We start from the raw sequence: 19,339 nt of genomic DNA on the forward strand, positions 1-19,339 counted from the left end.
ACTCTGGAGATTAGTAAGGGCGTCGCTTATTGTTAGGCCTTCCTTCTTTATACACACGTTCTCTCTCTTTCGCTCTCCGCTCTACTTTTCTTAGTCTGTTTCTCTCCTCTTTCTCTCTCTCTCTTTCTTAAAACGAAATCACGTGCAGCCAGTTTATCGTATAAAGGTGTCTAGTTACGGAGAGTAAATTCTGAGAGTTGCTCCATGGCGTCTCATAAACAATAAGTTACCGCAGCGATAATTGTTGCATTGGAAATTATGAGGAAGAAAATGACAAAAAAGTAGGAGATGGCTGGTTAATTCTTGGGTAACACAGAGACTGTAAAACGGTGTTACAAAGAATCTTGTATGTAAATTGAAAGTAGCGGGCGCGTGTCAATTTCGGAATCGCATCCGAATGACTGCAGTTCGATTAAAATTTGTTGGGCTGACTATTGCGAAAAAAGGTGGATGAATTTTTGTATATATTCTTCGGTTAATTAATGCACACGTATTTTCTTTGGTCCAAGTGCATAGTGATATAGTGCCCGTAACTATGTGCAGATAGCATGTTTGAACTTTTCCACTTGAATGCAAGCTCTCACGAGTCTACTATCGACAAGTTTGACGTTACTGCCTGCGAGTTACACTCACGATCAGCAATGCGTCCACTGCAGGCGAGTTCTGCTCTCGAGAGCGACTGTCGAAAATTTTACTCTCACGTGGATAGGCACCTTAAGAATGTGTGGTCAAACAAGGGAATAATCTATATGAGGAAAGCCGATGGTCTACTCCCAATTACCATTCGTACAATTGACGATCTAAATTTGTTACAATGACTGCCATCCCCCGCGACACGTTGTCATTTTCCGTCGGTACCGTCAACCGCGATACAGTCTGTTCAGCGTGCACAGACGAAATTAATTGTAAGATTTACTCAACGTAACACAATATTTCGGTTCACACGTGAAACCGCTTACGATTAGAAGGGTGCGCATTTGCGATTTCTAACCCGATGATAGATGCCGGAATACCCTCTTTTTGTCTGCAAGATAAGCTGAACCTTGTAACCCTCAGCCCGTAACAAACAAAAGGTTTCTATACTGTTATGTTCTTTATTCGTGACTGCAGTATTTGGTCAGAAAATAGAAAATTTATGCACATGTTACGAAAATACGAACAATAAGAAGGGACTTGCAGCCTAACAGCCTTGTGAGAATAACATAATCTGCAGGCGTACTGATTTTGAATTCAAGTCTCTCGCAGCTGATGGTTTTAGAATTCAGTTGAATTTATGTGCAACGAAAAACTCGAAGCACGAAGGTCCAATTTACAACGCCAAGGCCAGAAGCAAAGGGACAGGTCAGCTGGCTATATATAATATTGCATTTCATTTAAAAGTAATTAGTCTTAGCGGGCATTCCACGTCAGGAAAAACAAAACTGTCACCATGACCTCACCGATTTCGACCAAGTTTTGCACACTTATTCAGATTGCTGACAAACGGTAAATCCCAAATTTTTAGCCCCTGGAGACAAGCCTGTAGCGCACGAAATCAACTTTTTAGGTTTTCGGCTTAATTTCGGGTTTTTAAATGAAAAAATCGTGTTTTAGCTATATTTATTGCGAATTATCAGCTAAAAAAAAAAATACAAAATATGAAATTGATTGCAAGAATCTTTCCTGAAAATTTGTGCCAATTTGAAGCAAACATTTTTGAGATGTTTGATTTTCCAATGTTTTCGGTTTTTCCGATCGAGCGAGTTTCCACGCAGAGATATCGGAACACTAATGGTGGGATCATGTTCCCCGGAAAATTTGCGATCTATTTCATTTTTCGTATTTTTTTTACAGCTTATAATACGCAATAAGTATAGCTAAGACGCGATTTTTTAAATTTAAAAACTCGAAATTAGGTTAAAATCTGAAAAAATCGATTCCAAGCGCTAGGCTTGTCCCCAGGGGATAAAGATTTGAGATTTACCGTTTGTCAGTAATCTAAACAATTGTGAAAAATTGGTTGAAATCGGTGAGGTAATGGTCACATTTTTGTATTTCCTAACGTGGAATAACCCTTCAAGCCTTTTTTTCGGCTTTGTATTACATATGCTTATACATTTAACACAGTTAGATATATATATATATGAAGAATTCCACACCAATTAACATACGTATAAACCTTACCATGGGCGATTGTTTTTATTTTTAGGTATGGTGTAGAACGGACAAAAAACATCTTTCACCGGGTCTCAGATTTTTTGGATCACGGGTTTGATTTTTACTGCTCTCAAAAAGATGAAAACCCAATTTTATAATAAATAGCCCCAATCGATTAGCTTCATGTTTTCCTCATGAATTCTTTGATATAAATCGAAAATTTGAGACCAAGATGGAAGTGGACCAGCTTTTAGTTTAGAAGCTACAGATGAAACAAGTATAAATAGTGAAAAATCGAATTCAATATAAATTTATATTATATACTCTACTCATCTCTGTATATACGTTTTTTCTTAATTTTCAATAATAATGATAATACACACATGCGTGCGAGCCCACGCGCATTTGTGTGTATTCAATTCAAGAGTGCTGTTTAGAGTTAGGACAATCGTAAAAAAAATGGTGAACGAAATCAAAAATGGCGATGGAAAATCATTTGTCGAGTTCGCGTGGAATACCTCATACATTCCCTAGCAATTCGATTGTAACACTCTCATCGACGTTTGGGCTTCTCTAAGGGCCTGCCCGCGTATACTAAACTGTGTATCATAAATCTATAGGTACTGACGTTCTCGTGCCGTTCTCTTTCTATAAACATTCAGCCCATTGACTAAAAATTAATTGTCCAGTCATTGTAGGCAAAGGAAACGTATTGCATCGCGAATATCGTCTTTTTTGTTATACATTGTTGCGTAGTATATTTGAATTGCGCGCTTTGTAAATAATGTTCTGACGGTCTAATGACGTCACTACGGCCATAATCGTACTTATGTATCCACTAAACTCTATCATTTCAGAGTGCGTTCTGATATTAGCTCGCAGTGCTATCAACTGCTATCAACGATCTTTTATCTCTTTTGCGTCGTGGAGTCACTGCGTGGAGTTCGTGAGTAGCTCTGCCTCCGTTCTAGGGAGTATTTAGCGCTGCCAGCTAATTTCGAAATGCACCTGCAGGATATGTAGCACAGCCAAAACAAAACCGTGTCGCGATATGTCACCGTACTCACAGCTGACGTTTACTGAAGACGCAACTAATCATTTATGGTTTGCGCAACTACTACACCCTGGTGGTGCAAACCCATTATTAGTGAATAATCTAACGAGGTATAAATCCTCAGAATATTCGTTGACTGAGGATATTTCTATATTTCAGTGCTGAGGATATAGATATAAGTATCTTCAGTCCACGGAATAACCGTGTCTGTACTAGCCGTAAAATGTCGTCACGGAGCAAGAAATATAAAGGAAAAATCGTAGACCGCCGAAAACGACGTTCGGTTGGAAAAGAGGAGAAATATCGTCAAGAAGGCGACAGATCGGATCCGTCGGACTCTGAAGATGCTGGAGGTTAGATACGGCTACTTGATCTACGCTATTTATTGCCGTGATATACTCAATTTTAACTTTTGCAGCTGAAGAGGCTTTCAGAGTTTCATTCCCGGTGGCGATGTGGGATCTCGAACATTGCGACCCGAAGAAATGTTCCGGCCGAAAACTCTCCAGGCACGGTCTCGTAGAAACTTTGAGATTAGGAACCAGATTTCCTGGTTTGGTTGTGACCCCAGTTGGTGAGAAGGTATTTTAATCTTCTCATTATATTCTTGTAGGTGATTACTTTTGTTTCAAGATCGCTTGCTTGTGTGTATGAGGTAATATAGCGAAAACCCAACACTCTATAGCTGTGTTCCATGTATGAAGCTAACCCCAGCGGACTAAAAAGCATCCGTAAAAAATTACATGTCAGGAATTCCAACAAGTTAAAATTTTTCGAGTTTCATTTTCAAATTTTATCTCAGTGAAAATAATATGAAACAATTAAAACAACAAACTTATCGATGCGCTGGAAAAATTCGACTTCGCTAAACTTCTCACTACAGCTATCAGTAAAATATTATTGTCAAAATCTGTCAATCGAAGTTCTGCTGCGAAATTGCATAGAGATTGAAAACTCTTTTTGTCGTAGTGTGTAAGCCCGTTGGATAAACATATTGTTGGTGAACACGGATGTGCAGTCGTTGACTGCAGCTGGGCAAGATTAGATGATACACCATTTGCAAGAATGCGAACTCCATATCCTCGGCTGCTGCCTTTTCTGGTCGCAGCTAATCCCATAAATTATGGAAAGCCATGTCAACTAAGCTGTGTCGAAGCAATTGCAGCGACATTAATTATAACTGGATTTCCCGAGGAAGCTGCTTACTATCTTGGGAAATTTTCCTGGGGTCATTCTTTCATGGAACTAAACTCGGAGCTATTAGAAAAATATGCGCTTTGCGTGGACAGTGAAGAAGTTATAAGGGTTCAAAATAAATTCCTGGCCGATGCTAGGACAGAGAAATCTCAAAGGAGTTGTAAGTTCTTGTGTTATCAAGTATATGATTTAAATTTCACATAATCCTTCTCCAAAAATAATTGAATCCAGGATTATGCCATATTCACTTATTGTTAGCTAAAATCAGTTGTTCCCAATTTCAGCTGAACCAGATCTCCCACATTATGATAGTGAATCCGAAGAGGAGACAGAAACTCCTAAATCGGTTGCAGAGCCAATTTTAGTTGCAGAAGGAAAATAATAGGTATTAAAGGGTTGCCACGTAATCTGAAAGCGGAATAAACCGGAACACGTTAGTAAATTCCATTGTTCAAACTGAGAATTTGCGATTTTTTTTCAACAAATGAATACCATGTTGCATATTATTCCAAGTTAGGTCAGCCAAGTAATTACACTTTTTATTCATTACCAGTTGTCTAATTTTATTATAAAGTGTTTAGTTCATAATTCGTGATCTTTCATTGGTGAAACCCAAGAAACTATTGTCTTTTCTCTCTTTGTTGCTCTCAGATTTGTGTTATTAGTAATTCAAATTCAATTTAATTCATTCAAAATAACCTGCCTCAATTTTTATCCACTTGAGCAATCAGCCCTTTCAAAGCAAATGACATAATATTCAATCAGCAAATTCTCATCTTTTATAGAAAAGAGTTTGCAGAATATGTTTATGGTAAAGACTGGGAAAAGACGAAAAGTTTTACACTAGGAAAATAGTGGTAAACATGGATTAATTATACATAGATCATAAAATTGTAACAAAACTAACATATAGTGTACAGTTTTTTCAATATGTTATTGTATTGGGACATTTTTTATGTACAACAATCGATAGCATATAATAGTATAATAGTGCTTTATGAATATTTTTAATGTGTATGTGAAAATTTATAAATTGAACCGCCAGTATTGATCCAAGAAATTATTTTGAAAACAAAATGATATATACAACAATTAACAAATTCCGATTAATTTATATATCTAATTAAGTATATAGGATATTTATCAGGTTTTTATTGTGCAGTTCGTTCCTTTATTATAAGAATTCGACTGAGGCTATTATGTTCTTATTGTTCGATTTACGAACTTTTATTAATAATTTTTTTCTCAGTATTCTTCAGTAATAAGAAAACATGAATCAGAAAGTGAGCATCAGATGAAACGATCAAAAGAATCAATAGACAGCAAAGTCAAAAGTTTAATAATTCAGAAACTAGTCATCGGAGTTATTTCTAAATTACAATTTTCGATCGCTTTCAAACTAGACAATATTTCGGATTATAAATTTCTGTTGAGTGAGTCGGAAATGATTATAATTTCGTCCAGTTCACCTTTTACCTAATTGACGGAAAAAATGTGTTTTGCAAATTTTTTATTCCAGACATGCGCGCTATTACGGCAAAACGCTAGGTCATAGTGCGCGATCTCGAAACTGGGCGAGGCCGAAGGGATTAAAATTCCAGTGTTGGGGCTTCAGACGCGAAAAGTTGAGGCATTTAAGGGTTAGAGCTCCGTCCATCCGGCGACATATACTTTTATAAGTCTATGTCCGGCGACTGCACGCCTTATTCTATACGCACGTTGAACGCGCATGTAGGTTTAGATATATAGAAGGGAAAACGCAACACGCTGCACGCAATACCGCGCGAATCAATAGTGTACATTCATACAAATATCACAGGTATATCCGCACTTTCGACCTTTCGACAACCACACCTCTCGCTTCAACCGGCAACTTTCGCCCAATACTCATTACGTATTTCTGGAGTTCTACATCTCTCCACGGATGAATAGATATTTATACAGATATAAATAGATATTTAAACAGTTATAAATAGCGCATGTACAGCTTAGTACGAGATACGTGCTGCGTTTCACAAAAGGTAAATATAAGAAACTGTACTTGTTTTTATTTTAATAATGTACACGGCTAGTGAGTGAATAGTACCGGGAATATTACATTTTAAATCAAATACATCGGAATTTTAATATACAGATAATTAAATTCGATGTATTTAGTTAAAATTGGTACGTTATTTCTGAAGATTCCAAACGCTTCATTCAATACTGCAATTATCAACATGCCGCATTAATCTTTCATACTGTTTGCGTGTTATAATCGTATACGTGGATTGTTCTATGTGTCTTAACGATGGTCTCGTGCTTATCACCGCTTCGTATTGATTTAAACGCATTTCATAATTAAGAACTGTGTATAATATAAAATAAACCTCTCAATATGAACACACATACAGGACATGCTTGAATCTTGTTCATGTCTCCCTTTGGCCGAGTGAATCATATACGCTTTGAAATATGTAATATGCATACAAGTTGGCTGCAAGATTCATGAAAAATATTGTTGGCCGTAAATACACACATAAACATTGAATGAAATATCTTTTTGTTTGCATCCGGGTTTCCTTGTTTAGTACTGGACAAAAGCCTAATAACTCAAAAATCTGCGGACTTTACAACACACGATATAATTCGGTATTCATAATTACTGAAATTGACTTATGATACATTCAATTTATAATCGGTCTGTATGTTGTACAATACTTTTGCGCTCGTCAGCGGGAGAAAATGCTAAATAATAGTAACCTTGAAAGCGAATGAATTTCATTAAAAAAATTGAGTTGGTAATTGCATGTGCCTGTTTTTTCCTCATAGTGTAGGACAATTTTTCTCAGATTGATTGTCTCAAATAAGTTTTTTTCTGGGGTTGAATCTATATGCTTGTGTTACTGGGATGATATTTTACACCTTCGTCTAACGAACCGAGTACCGAATGTATGCACACGAGTCAATAACGTTATTTCTTTGGATTGTAAGTCTTGGTTTGAGTGACTCACGTTCGTTTTTCCAAAAATAGCGAAAGTCGTGGTTCTCTCAAAACCCGTTTATTAATATTCGATCTCTTTAATTTTGTAAAATGGATTTCATGTAACAGAGAAGAGTAATAAAAATGATGCGGAAAGGAACGAGGTTGAAGTTAGTAACGATATCGTAAGGAATAAACGTTCGGAAAAAATTACGTTTCTTATTTTTACAATAATTTTGAAGGAACTAAGATTGTAAAATATGAGTATGTTTTGTTTTATTACGGTTTACTGAATTTCAAACAGTTCTAAAATCGCAAAATAACGGTTTATCCTCGGCATGAATCATCACAATAATGTTACTAACTTCAACTTGACGAAAACTATAGATTTTCGGTAGAAAACATATCCTATATAATAATCTAAGGTGTTATTTCAACGAAAGTATTTGCAGGAACTGAATTTGAATGATTAAATTAATATTATTAGCATTCGTTCAAGTTTGCGATATTATCGCTAAAAAATCTCGTTCTATTCGGTTGCCATTTCAATTCACCAGTTTACCATAAATCACGTGATCGATATTTGCTTTACAGGTATTTTTAGCGTAAAAAGAATCCCCGAAAGATAAGTATATAACACTAAGGATGGAAGTTAAAGGTCGCGTGGCCCTTGTGACCGGGGCAGCTTCCGGTATCGGTAAAGCTTATGCCGAAGAGCTTCTCGATCATGGAGCCAAGGTGAGACCTTCGAAAATTGTCAATTACTGTGATAGCAATATAAATACTAAATAGTAAAACGTCACTTTCATTATGAAATCGGTACTTTTTGAAGTACAAGTGCGATTCCGCTAAACCGATGACCAAATTATAAATAAAAGCGATTGCAAGAATGACTTCAAAACTTACAGTTTATCAATCATATTGTTCGAAATATGCGTGGAAGAAAAGATGCTTCCCTTTCTTTCCAAACTGATAAATTTTTTTTTCATACTATTCTCTGAAGATTTCTCTGAAGTTTCTAAAATTAATCGGACAATTGCAGTTTATAAGATTACCCGACTTTTTGTACCCGATTATACAATAATTTGATTCGACTATTCGTTCTCAAAAATTCCAACAATTACACTAGCGATGAGTAAAGATGACATATAAATAAAATATTCGGAGCCATCGGCAAAATTGGATAATTAAATTATTGCATTCCATTAATGAAAATTGAGGAACTCTTAGCAACTTCTTAAAAAAACTAAGGATAATACTCTGTGTTTTAATTTATAGGTATGCTAATTTGTACCAAAAATTTTGAATACTGTGTGTACTTCTACTGTTTAGAAGCATTTTAAGTCGTTCTGGGAACCATGTTTAAAAATAGTTGAGAGAAATTTAGAGTCATTTTTGAGGTGAACATTGAAAGATTCTGGCAATTTTTTTTTTATCAAAACTAGCTTTGAAGTTTTCAAACTCATGATAGTAACGACGCCCAGACGCATAAGTCTAATTATGTAATTTAAAAACAATCCCATAAGTAAAAACTTAGTTAATTTCAAACTCTGGAAATTTGAAGATAGAATTTTCTAAATTCTTAGCAATATCTGTATAAAAAACATGACTATTATACACACACAAATTCAGCTGTACAGAGACTGGAAAGATTTAAGATAAGCTTATTGTTAGACATTTTGTCAGTTCTAATTGTGCATGAACTGCCTTGTAGGTATCGATATGCGACATCAACGTCGAGGATGGCGAGAAGTTGGTTGAGAGTCTAGCTGCACGACATGGAAAAGACCGTGTAATATTTTGTTCATGTGACGTAACTGATTACCCACAATTTGAAGGCAAGTCAATATTGAAATAAATATATTTTGTAAAAAGAATGTGATTTTTTATGTGAAACATGTATTCTATTGTTTACTGTAATAGCTTACAGAATAACTCAAGCTTTGCTTTCAGAATCTTTTCGTACCACGATCGCAACTTTTGGGCGACTCGACATAGTCATAAACAATGCAGGGATTATGAACGATCGGTTTTGGGAACTGGAAGTCGACATCAATCTTGTAAGACTTTGTTTCAAAAACAAGCAAATCAATTTTAAAATTACAAACTTCCAACGTTACGGATCCCTAATTGAATTCCCAATATGTGTAAATTATAATTAAACATTGAATCTCATGTCCCGTAGTGTAAAACTAGGAGTGATAGATTTCGAGTAAAATGAAAACAATGTGGAATAATTCTACGAGCAGCTATCTACATCTGATTACGCAAATATTTTTTTTAGAATGGTGTGATCCGCGGTACGCTACTCGCTCAACGTTTTCTTGGAACAGACCGTGGTGGAAGAGGGGGCATTGTCGTCAACACAGGAAGCAACGTTGGAATCAACCCTTACGTCAGCGTCCCCATTTATTCGGCTACGAAGACAGCGATTGTTGGCCTTACGAGGGCATACGGAGTAATTTTCACATAATTTTATTCTACATAGACTATTTGTAATTTCTGTAGTGAAAAAAATTCATAACAATTCTCATGTCATTGAATTTAATTCTTTCCAGGATCAGTATCATGTTGGACTGACCGGTATCAAAGTAATGGCGCTGTGCCCTAGTGCGACAGACACTCATTTGGTACGTGACGTTGGAAAACAGTTATTTTCAACACGTTATGAGGATGCTTGGTGTCGAGATACAGCTGCCACAGTTCCTCAAAAGTGAGTTCACCTTTCTAAATCTGGGCCCAAATTTTTTAACAGGCCACAGTTACAGTGGATTAAAGTTATCGAAGCTCTGAAAAATATACCATGTATTCTATTAAAAAATTTGTGCACGCTAATTTTGATATTACCTGTAAACAAAACAGAATTACACTAGCATCTACAACGCATGTTTTTACTTTTCAGAGCGGAACACGTTGCAAAGGCGTTAATCCACGTGATAAGCATGGGAAAAAGTGGTAGCATTTGGTATGTGGAAAATGGTCAGCCACCATATCAGCTTACGTTTGCTGATCATTAGATCAGATATTATTTGTTACTTACTAAATATCATGGTAACTCATGAAAGATAAAGATAAGCACATTCTTAAATGATAGTATACATTTCGCCATTTAAATAATATAGAAATAAGTATAAACGCTTCGCGAGGGTGACCATGTACAACTTCGAACAGGTATTCTCTTACGCTTTGTCAATAATCCTATTCTAATCTTTTTAAATTGTTTGTTAGAATTGTTAAATTTGTTGAAAATTATGTAGTCTTCGATATGGATTACTTTAGTTAAATTTTTCGGTTTCGAACATGTCCTGCATGTGAAGCATCGCTTATTTGTATACAGCTGTGAAGCCACTGCAATCACATTTTATATAAACGTACAAATTATGGTAAAATTAGCAGAAAATATGTTCAACTCTGTACTTTGATTACAGTAGGTATAAAAAATTATGCATCGCACTATCAATAGCAATACAATACATAATTACAATTTGCGTAATTTAGAGTTTGCAATAATTATCACTCATTTATAAGAAATAGTACTCTACGCCTGTACCATGAGTGGGAATCGAAAATTCTTTGCTTCTGATTAAGAATGTCTTGCTCAAATTGGCCCTAGTATAAAAGATAGAGGCCTCACCGTATATCCAGCGATTATATTGCGCATACATACATACACATAATTACACATGTATAACATCATGTTTATTTTTTGTATCGCATTCTTTTGTACTTTACTATATTATAATGAAGAAAAAAAAAAAAAAAATACAAACAAAGAGGAGAAAAACAAAAAATAAAAAATCCAAATATAAGTCCATTGTTTAGTGATAAAAATCAGTAAAAATGTAACGTAACATTTCGAATGCCAAATTTTCAACTGCCAATTACATTACATAAAACTATATCTATCAGTTGAATGTCAAGAAACAAGTGCAGATGGTGTCAAAAACTTTTGCAATTCAACAAATCATATTATCATATAATATTATAATATATATAAAATACGAAATAATACATTGATCTATCTTACTGGCCACTGATTTTATTATACGAATTTATACTTTGTGTCCTGTTCGAGCGTTTTGCACATATATCAAGAATATGCCTATTCCATCGCAAGTTGTCAAGTGTTACAAGTACATCGACTCTCAGCAGAAAAAGTTTATTGAGGAGTTACGTGAGTTGGTCAAGATACCAAATATCAGCTCAAATTCCTCGGCTCGAAACCATGTCGACTCAGCCATAAAATGGTTACAAGCGCGATTGGTTCGAACTGGATTCGCGGTAGAACTGAAAAATACTCATTATAAGGTCTGGACGCACAGACAGCTGTGGTATTCTATTAGGTTTATCCGAAATCTCTGGTTACTACAGGAACTTAAATGGCTTATTTTTTTTCACTGCTGCAATAATTGTTGGGTTTTAAACTAAGCCCTGCCAGAACTGCTCTTCATTTCACAGACGAACATACCACCAGTGATATTAGCTACGCTGGGAAATGACCGAAGAAAAAAAACTCTTTTGTATTACTGTCATTTGGACGTGTTCAAAGTGCAATCAGATAAGTGGGGTGCAGATCCTTTCGTTTTGAGAGAGGAAAAAAATGGTAGACTTTACGGTCGAGGCACTGCAAAGATGAAGGGACCGTTACTGTGCTTTCTTCATGCCGTCGATACCTATCAAGCCTTAGGGATTAATCTCCCAATCAATATCAAGATAATTTGTGGTCAACTATTGTTATCCAATTCATATTTATTATTATTTATTTTTGCATAACTATCGTTGTTATCATTCTAGAATCTATGAACGAATGTAAGAGTCTAGGGATCGCAGAAATGCTACAAAGTTTACGAACTGGTTTTCTGACCAACATCGACTGCATGCTGATGACTGATGGTCAGTGGACAGGAAACACATATGCTTGTATTTTGTATGGCTGTCGAGGGGTGTGTTACTTCAATTTGACCATTGAGGGTCTGATCGAAGATTTGGACAGTGGAGAATATGGAGGCATTGTTCAAGAACCACTGCAGGACTTGATTTACATTGTCAATCATTTGGTGGACAAGAGTGGAACGCTCGTTATTCCAGGCCTTGACAAAGACATGGCGCAAGTCACCCCAGATGAGGAGAAAATTTATTCACAGTTGAAGTTAAACATTGATGAGTACAGGAAAGATTCGGGCATCAGGAAATTTTCCCACGATACCAGTCTTTTGCAATCGCTAATGCATGCTTGGCGATATCCCAGTTTCAATCTGCATTATGTCAATACCGTGCCGCCCTGTGAATGCCCTGTTAATTTAAAAATCCCCAAGACCGCTCAAGCAAGATTTTCTATACGGTATGAAGTTGAGAATTAAAATTTTTACACATTTCAAAGGAGTATATGCGAGTACATTTCTAACAAAAGTTGGTGGATTTTGAGAATTTATTACTCAGAAAAAAATATTTAATTGGGTTGACGTTTGTTTCAATTGAAAGTATGTAGATCAAGGTTAATTCAATTGTTTTTTTCATCATAATCAATCAATAGAAAGCATGATTATTGATACTAACGTCAACCATATCGCTCGGTGACATGTTTTTTACAACTTTTTTATTAAACTACCAAAAAAAATTATGCTGATTAAAAGAAAAGTGGCATCGTCGAAAAGGCAATGAACTATATAAGTATACTGTATCGAAATTTGAAGTATATAATTTGAGCCATTTTTGAAATATCTAATCGTGGGCACCACAAAAAATTTTACCGAGCTGAATAGTTCACGTTTTTGTTAATAACGATACTCCCTATTAACTGATTCTAATAAAAATAATACATAAATAAGGCTCGATCTACATAATTTTAAATCATAGAAAACCCTAATCGAATTGAATAATTGGTTGTAGAGATTTAGATTCCCAAAATTCATCTACTTTTTCAGGCTTCTCATATATACTCCCTTAAATTTTTACATAATAACTTTAATGTAGCATTATGCCTATTTGAAAAGGATCGTCCCTGACCAAACCCCAGAAAAAGTGTGTAGATTAATTTGCGATCACCTTAATAACGTGCTAAAGTTGAGAAACAGTCCTAACAGAGCAAGACTACGAATGGAAGATTCTTTGAGGCCTTGGATAGCAGATTATCGACATTGGAACTATGAAGCAGCAAAGCTCGCATCAAGACAGGTTTTAAAAACTCTCTTATATTTTTCAGTAAAAAATATTTTAATTTCTGTACATATTATTATACAAATACCATTTTAGTATCGTTTTATGGATATGTTCGAAAAAAAAGAAAAAAAAATCTTTTTCTGTACAATGTGTGAAAATATGTTTAATATATTTAAATATATTTAATAATTGTACGTAATTATAGGTTTATAAAGATCCAGCTAATTTGGTTCGCGAAGGCAATTCTTACCGAGCATTATTGGAATTTCAACAAATCATGCCAAAAACTAATATCCTTCTGTTACCTCTGGTAAGTGGTGAAGCCAATATTCACAAGGATGAAGAATGCATTACACTCAGATGTTACATGGAAGGTACTAAGCTGATAGCAAATTATTTCTATAATTTGAGCATCTCTCAATGAAAACAACAGATTAGTAAATCAAATTGGTAATGCATAAGTATGCAATAATATTATTAATTATGAATTCATTTGAAATAACGTGTATGGTAACGAGCATCAGAAAAACAAGGTGACTGATTTTTTAGAGATTGGATAGAAAAGGCACCCAGCTATGGATTGTATAAAAAAAATGGTGTCTTGTAAATTCATATAATTGTTTTATCAGTTTACTTTCGAACTTCATTAATATAATCAAGTAACGAACATGATAAAAATTACATTCATGGACTAAAAATACTTGTAAATTTTCAAACAATACAATTACTCATATTAAAATAAACAGGTTATAATGATAAAAATATTTTTGCCTACATTGTTTTAATCCATGCTACAGTTTGTTGACAGTCAAAAATGCAAATTAAAATTCATCTCATTAGAATGATGCGATGAAAGTATGTAAACTGACACTGTGTAGCAAAAAAGACATCTTTGAACAGTACATAATTGAATTTTGAATTATTATACAATTTTTCATCTGCCTTTTTTCAACTAGCCTGTTCCTGTTTCATTAAAAGGCACTAAAAAATGATGAATGATTTTTTTTGGAAAGTTTTGATTAAACATAGAAAAATGATTTTTGACAAATAGAATGTAGCACAATTGTTAAACTATTTTTATAGATAACAAGATGTGTATGTTATATATTTTTCAACATTCAGTCATTATGCTTAGATTTCTCGACCATGTTTCAACGAGACTTTCTTTTATGCAAACAGTATTTCACACTTCAGTCATAATGCAGAATATATTATATAATCATAAATCATATGTATCTATACATATCCGTATATGATATAATGCACACGCGCACACACACACACACACACACACACAGAGTTTTTGAACTTTAAATCGTACATTATAATCAATTTTTGCACATGTACTTCATCAAAATAAACCTGCTTTATTGCTAAAGAAACAAACAATAAGGCTTGTGCCATTGGATGGTAACTATTGCACAAAATTTGAATTTCTGACATCATTGAAACGTGACAAAACATCTCATTTATGTACATGACAATCGATTAAAGTCTATATCATTCTCTCCACACCCAGCTGCGATAGAATGTGCTCTCCCAATTCGTTGGAATTCAAGTCATCGAGATCATTGCTCTCTTCAAAAATATCTTGGACAGTACCAGTGACTTCACTTTCGACAGCTTCATTGCCTATTCCCTGCTCTTCATACCCGTTAAATATCAGTTCCTGGTCATTGTCTCCCCAATTCCGATCAGTATTATTCTCTTTCATAATATGTCTGCGTAGTGTTCTCAAAGATGGTAATGGAAATTTGTAACTTAATAACTTTTCATAACATTTCAGTCCGCAACTGTTTCTAATATCGATAGCTGTGAGCAGTGCAGTCTCGGAGAACTCATGCGACGCATTATCGATAAACAGGTTTTTAAATTTGTTTTGCTTCTCGTTCGCAGCTTTTTGCTGCTTGATCGACGTCCGCATGCTGAACATTTTTTTTTTGTACGTATTAGCATTCTTCTCCGCTCTCTCCAAGAACTTTGACGCCTTCTCAAGCTTCCAGTTCAATACCTTAATCTGTTCATCCTTTTGTTTCAGATTCTGAACATATTTTTTATTTTGAGCCTCGGCGCCTATCTGTTTCATCAGTGTTTTGTTAGCTTCTTCCAGCTGATTAACTCTATTGCTAAGTTTATATATGGCCTGCTGTTTCATTTCAGATTCATTTTTGGAGTTTACCTCAGGCAATTGTGGCTTTTTACTAAGCTTTTCTTTAAATATCTGTATCTGTTTGTTTTTTACTTGTAGTTCCAATTTTAGATTCACTAATTTAGTTTCCAGTTCTTTGTAAATGATTAACTGGTTTGTTAATTTTTTTATTACTTCTTGTTGCGCATTCAATTTTTGCCGCAACTCTTTGGATAGATCACTAGGTTTATTTGAATACTTTTGTTGTACAGACTGTACATTTTCATAATCTGAATTAATATTTTCTTCAACCTTGATTTTGACACTTCCATCTTTATGAATCACTTTTTTCTTCCTTTCATTTCCATCCAATTCTATATGAAGAAATTCCCCTTTTTGCCCATGTGATAGTTCGGTACTTGAGTTCACTTGCTTAGTGTTGAATACATTTGTTTCATTGTTCGTTTCATAGTCCCTCTCAACTACAAACCCTTCTTCACTTTCCATGCTATCAGAATCACCAAATTGTTCTTCGTCAGACCTTAAATCAATCAACCCATCTGGGTTTTTACCATTTTTTAACGAATTTCTTGTATCTGTTTGTCCAGCTAATAAATACTTTGACGACGAAATATTTTTCAAATTTCTAGACAACCTTGAACCAACATCGTTATTTTTGTCAGATGTCCTATGGCCTGAAGTAGCTTCCAAGCCTGCAATAATTTCGCCAACATCATCGGCAACTCCGGTTACTCTAATGGTAAAGTTTGGGTTTGTCAAAGAACCTTCGCCGTCATTAAGTTCAAATTTGCCATTAATCACATCCGAGGGTTTCCTGTGACTGGAACTAATGATATTTCTGTCTTCCCTACCTGCTCTTTTTCTCGCCCTAGCGACCCTTAGGATTGAGCGTGTCAGTTGATCACATTTAACGGCGCTTAACGTTCTTTGCGATAAATCAGCAATAGTTTTCTCAATGGATTTCATCACTTCTTCTCGGGTTCTTTTTCGTTTCATTGCAGCTCTCATGCCCGTCGAATCACTTGGCTTCCCTTTAGGGACATTAATTACGTTACAATCATTCAGGGTTACAGATTTACTAGTGAAAGCCTGCCTTTTTAAAGGACAATCTTCCCCTTGATTCGTATTTTGCGTTTCTCTCTTTTCGCCCAATACACAGAGTTGTGTATTCGCATTACTGCTTGTGTTTTTATTTTCATCTCCACTTTCTGTACCGAATATTAACTGTAAGTTTCTTGGGATTTCTTTATCCGTGTACTTCATAATCTTATCTGATAAAGCACCCTTGCTTTTCGAGACTGTCGAATTGTTTGTGCAAATGATGTCTTTACGAACTGAGATACCAGCAACTCGCTGATCTTTCGGTGCTTTTGGGTCATCAGTTGCCTCTTCGCCATTGCAAATTTGTTTCAATCTTTCTTCAATATCGTCATAGCTGTTCTGAATCTGCTGCTTATTCTCGGTGCTTATTTGTGACTGTTTTCCAACGTCCAGGTTCTCTTGGATAAACAACGTGTTATCAACTACGATATGACCAATTTCTTTGTTATTTTCATCAGCGACGATTATGACATTCTCGTTGTTGTTAACAAGCTTGCCTATCTCCCTGTTGTTCTCGTCAGATACTATTATCACGTTCTGTTTTTTTAATCCCGGGATCTCCTTTTCCGTAACAATACGATACGCAAGATCATGATTATTTTCTTCACCAGCTGTGATATCTTGCTCAATCTCACTACCCAGTGCTATGGATTTGCACATCGTGCCATCACCCTGCGCAATTATCCTCGTCTTATTTCTTTTCATATCGCATGTCAACTCATATTCATCATCGTCGAGGAATTCCAAAGTGTAATTATAGTCATCTAGTGTTCGCATTTTCTTCAAATTACTGAGTGACCAATCATCAATGTCTTGCTGCTCGTTTTGTAAACGTCTCTTGTTAGGAGACTTCCTCGTTGACGTTTCTGTGAATATAGATGGGATAGCGTCTCTCTTAAGTCTAAGCTTTCCTTTCTTTGTCTGCACCCACTGGTCAGCCTCAAAGTGAGCGTGACAGAGGAAAGAATTTTTCGACGGTGCCCAGTTCGCTCTGCCCACTCTTTCCTGCCACTCTTTTCTCAGCTGTGGGTCACGAGGGAAACATTTCATATTGTAACCCTTTTCGCTGCGATTGTTGCACCCGATCGCAGCGCACCCTGGCATTTTTTATTCTTCTTTTTGCAAAATTTTGTTTACCCTTCTTGAGCAACCTTCCCGATTGCCCAACTAACCAGGCAGCACTGATCACGTCATGAATCAGTCAACATTTTACTAAATATTCCTTTGCGATCATCTGCCACCTACTGACATATGCCTGGAATCGAAAATTTAATGACAATTGTGATACAAACTTTCGTAACTCAAACAAGAGATACATATCTTGCATAACATAACATTGTAGGTACAATTTACATCGAGTGGGATTATTTTATATTTCTCAGTCAGTTCACAGACGAAATGATCTTCGATGTTTATATTAAACAAAGATTCTTATAGAGAATCTTTTTCTGACTCATGTATTTACAAATAATGAGCGTGAATTTTGAATAGGTGCAAGTATTTCCGATAGTGAAAAAAAAATTCTTCCCAATGACTATTCCCCGATTGAGTATGTGTAAGAAAAAAAAAACAAAATATTCGAAATAAGAAATGCGAATAGGTAGACTTAACGAGTGTGTGGTTAGCGTATTTGTAATAATACGTAGTCAAATCCGTTCGTACCTTGTATTAAGCCAGAACTACGATCGTAGTTTCGTACTGTGAGGCGTAATCAGAAGCTTGCCATTAAGGTGTCGTATGAATAATATTCCCAAATCTTTTTCCCGCGATTAAATGATTCCAATATTTTGAAAGTTTTTGTTAGAGGTTAACAAATTCAATATCAAGAAAATAACAACCTATCCAGTTTGGTTCGGTTGGACCGGTTCGACTCCCTCTACTTGTGAGATGATCGCGTCCTAATAGTAGAAGTTAGTGGGATTCTAGTTTCATTTTTAGCCGCAACCTTGGCAACATCTAAGGTTCCGACCATGGTCTTAGACCGTGTTCGTAAATTGACTGACAGTACTGAAAATTCCCTACGACAGAGTCAAAGCTATTCATGAACTTGGAAGCGCAAAAGAGATGAAAAATTGCTGACAGTACTGTCAGTCAATTTTCGAACACGGCCTTATAGATACGTCTGGGTACTCCGGCTGTAACTCCGTGCTCGAAAATGAAACCGATGTTGTGAATTTTCGCCGCTAGCGCTAGTGAGGAAGAGGCCTACTTAGGGCGTGTTCGGAATTCGACTGACCGTACTGTCAGTACTGAAAATCTACAGTAGACGTCACTTGGACTATACCATTTTCAGTACTGACAGTACTTTCAGTCAATTTCCGAACACACCCTACATAGAGATCAGTGTACTATACACAGTAGAGATCAGTGGTGTTTACGGTTCCGGAGGTTCCGTACGCGACAGGTCAAACCTGTTTCTGTCTCTCTCACACAGCCTGCATCTCTCTATTGCAGCGACACTCGTGGTCACTAGGCGAAACGATCGGTGCTTCAATAAGAGGACACCCCCACCACTGAAATTTTGACCGAATTGCCAGACCCACGGTCTTACATACAGGTCTTGCGACTCAATAGAATTCCA

General features: G+C 35.8%; 4 protein-coding genes across 6 annotated transcripts; 3 read left to right on the forward strand and 1 right to left on the reverse strand.

Moving 5' to 3' along the window:
* Window positions 1-1,197: 1,197 nt before the first annotated feature.
* LOC124215014 (18S rRNA aminocarboxypropyltransferase) lies at window positions 1,198-4,936 on the forward strand. Of its 2 annotated transcripts, none has more exons than XM_046617861.2 (5): window positions 1,198-1,341; window positions 3,350-3,543; window positions 3,609-3,772; window positions 4,160-4,547; window positions 4,672-4,936. In XM_046617861.2, exons 1-5 carry the CDS (start codon window positions 1,274-1,276, stop codon window positions 4,767-4,769), a joined length of 912 nt encoding a protein of 303 aa, XP_046473817.1. In that variant the 5' UTR covers window positions 1,198-1,273; the 3' UTR covers window positions 4,770-4,936. The 2 variants fall into 2 exon arrangements, with proteins under 2 accessions (XP_046473817.1, XP_046473818.1); XM_046617862.2 differs by lacking the exon at window positions 1,198-1,341 and adding an exon at window positions 3,110-3,240.
* Window positions 4,937-5,593: 657 nt separating this feature from the next.
* On the forward strand, window positions 5,594-10,918 carry LOC124215015 (15-hydroxyprostaglandin dehydrogenase [NAD(+)]-like). 2 transcript variants are annotated; one of them, XM_046617864.2, is made up of 7 exons: window positions 5,594-6,408; window positions 7,944-8,087; window positions 9,064-9,187; window positions 9,303-9,409; window positions 9,634-9,807; window positions 9,908-10,062; window positions 10,252-10,918. In XM_046617864.2, the coding sequence occupies exons 2-7, from the start codon at window positions 7,995-7,997 to the stop codon at window positions 10,364-10,366; spliced, it is 768 nt and encodes a 255-aa protein (XP_046473820.1). In that variant the 5' UTR covers window positions 5,594-6,408; window positions 7,944-7,994; the 3' UTR covers window positions 10,367-10,918. The 2 variants fall into 2 exon arrangements, with proteins under 2 accessions (XP_046473820.1, XP_046473821.1); XM_046617865.2 differs by lacking the exon at window positions 5,594-6,408 and adding an exon at window positions 6,418-6,553.
* A 529-nt stretch (window positions 10,919-11,447) lies between these two features.
* On the forward strand, window positions 11,448-13,932 carry LOC124213523 (cytosolic non-specific dipeptidase-like). The gene is made up of 4 exons (XM_046614872.1): window positions 11,448-11,523; window positions 12,144-12,690; window positions 13,343-13,523; window positions 13,714-13,932. Exons 1-4 carry the CDS (start codon window positions 11,448-11,450, stop codon window positions 13,930-13,932), a joined length of 1,023 nt encoding a protein of 340 aa, XP_046470828.1.
* Window positions 13,491-18,648, reverse strand: LOC124215010 (putative leucine-rich repeat-containing protein DDB_G0290503). The gene is made up of 2 exons (XM_046617849.2): window positions 18,421-18,648; window positions 13,491-18,013 (listed from the first exon to the last, which is right to left on the reverse strand). The coding sequence occupies exon 2, from the start codon at window positions 17,860-17,862 to the stop codon at window positions 15,004-15,006; it is 2,859 nt and encodes a 952-aa protein (XP_046473805.1). The 5' UTR covers window positions 17,863-18,013; window positions 18,421-18,648; the 3' UTR covers window positions 13,491-15,003.
* Between the last annotated feature and the right edge of the window lie 691 nt (window positions 18,649-19,339).

The sequence above is a fragment of the Neodiprion pinetum genome, chromosome 3 (genome assembly GCF_021155775.2).
Source record: "Neodiprion pinetum isolate iyNeoPine1 chromosome 3, iyNeoPine1.2, whole genome shotgun sequence".
Taxonomy (NCBI): Eukaryota; Metazoa; Arthropoda; class Insecta; order Hymenoptera; family Diprionidae; genus Neodiprion; species Neodiprion pinetum.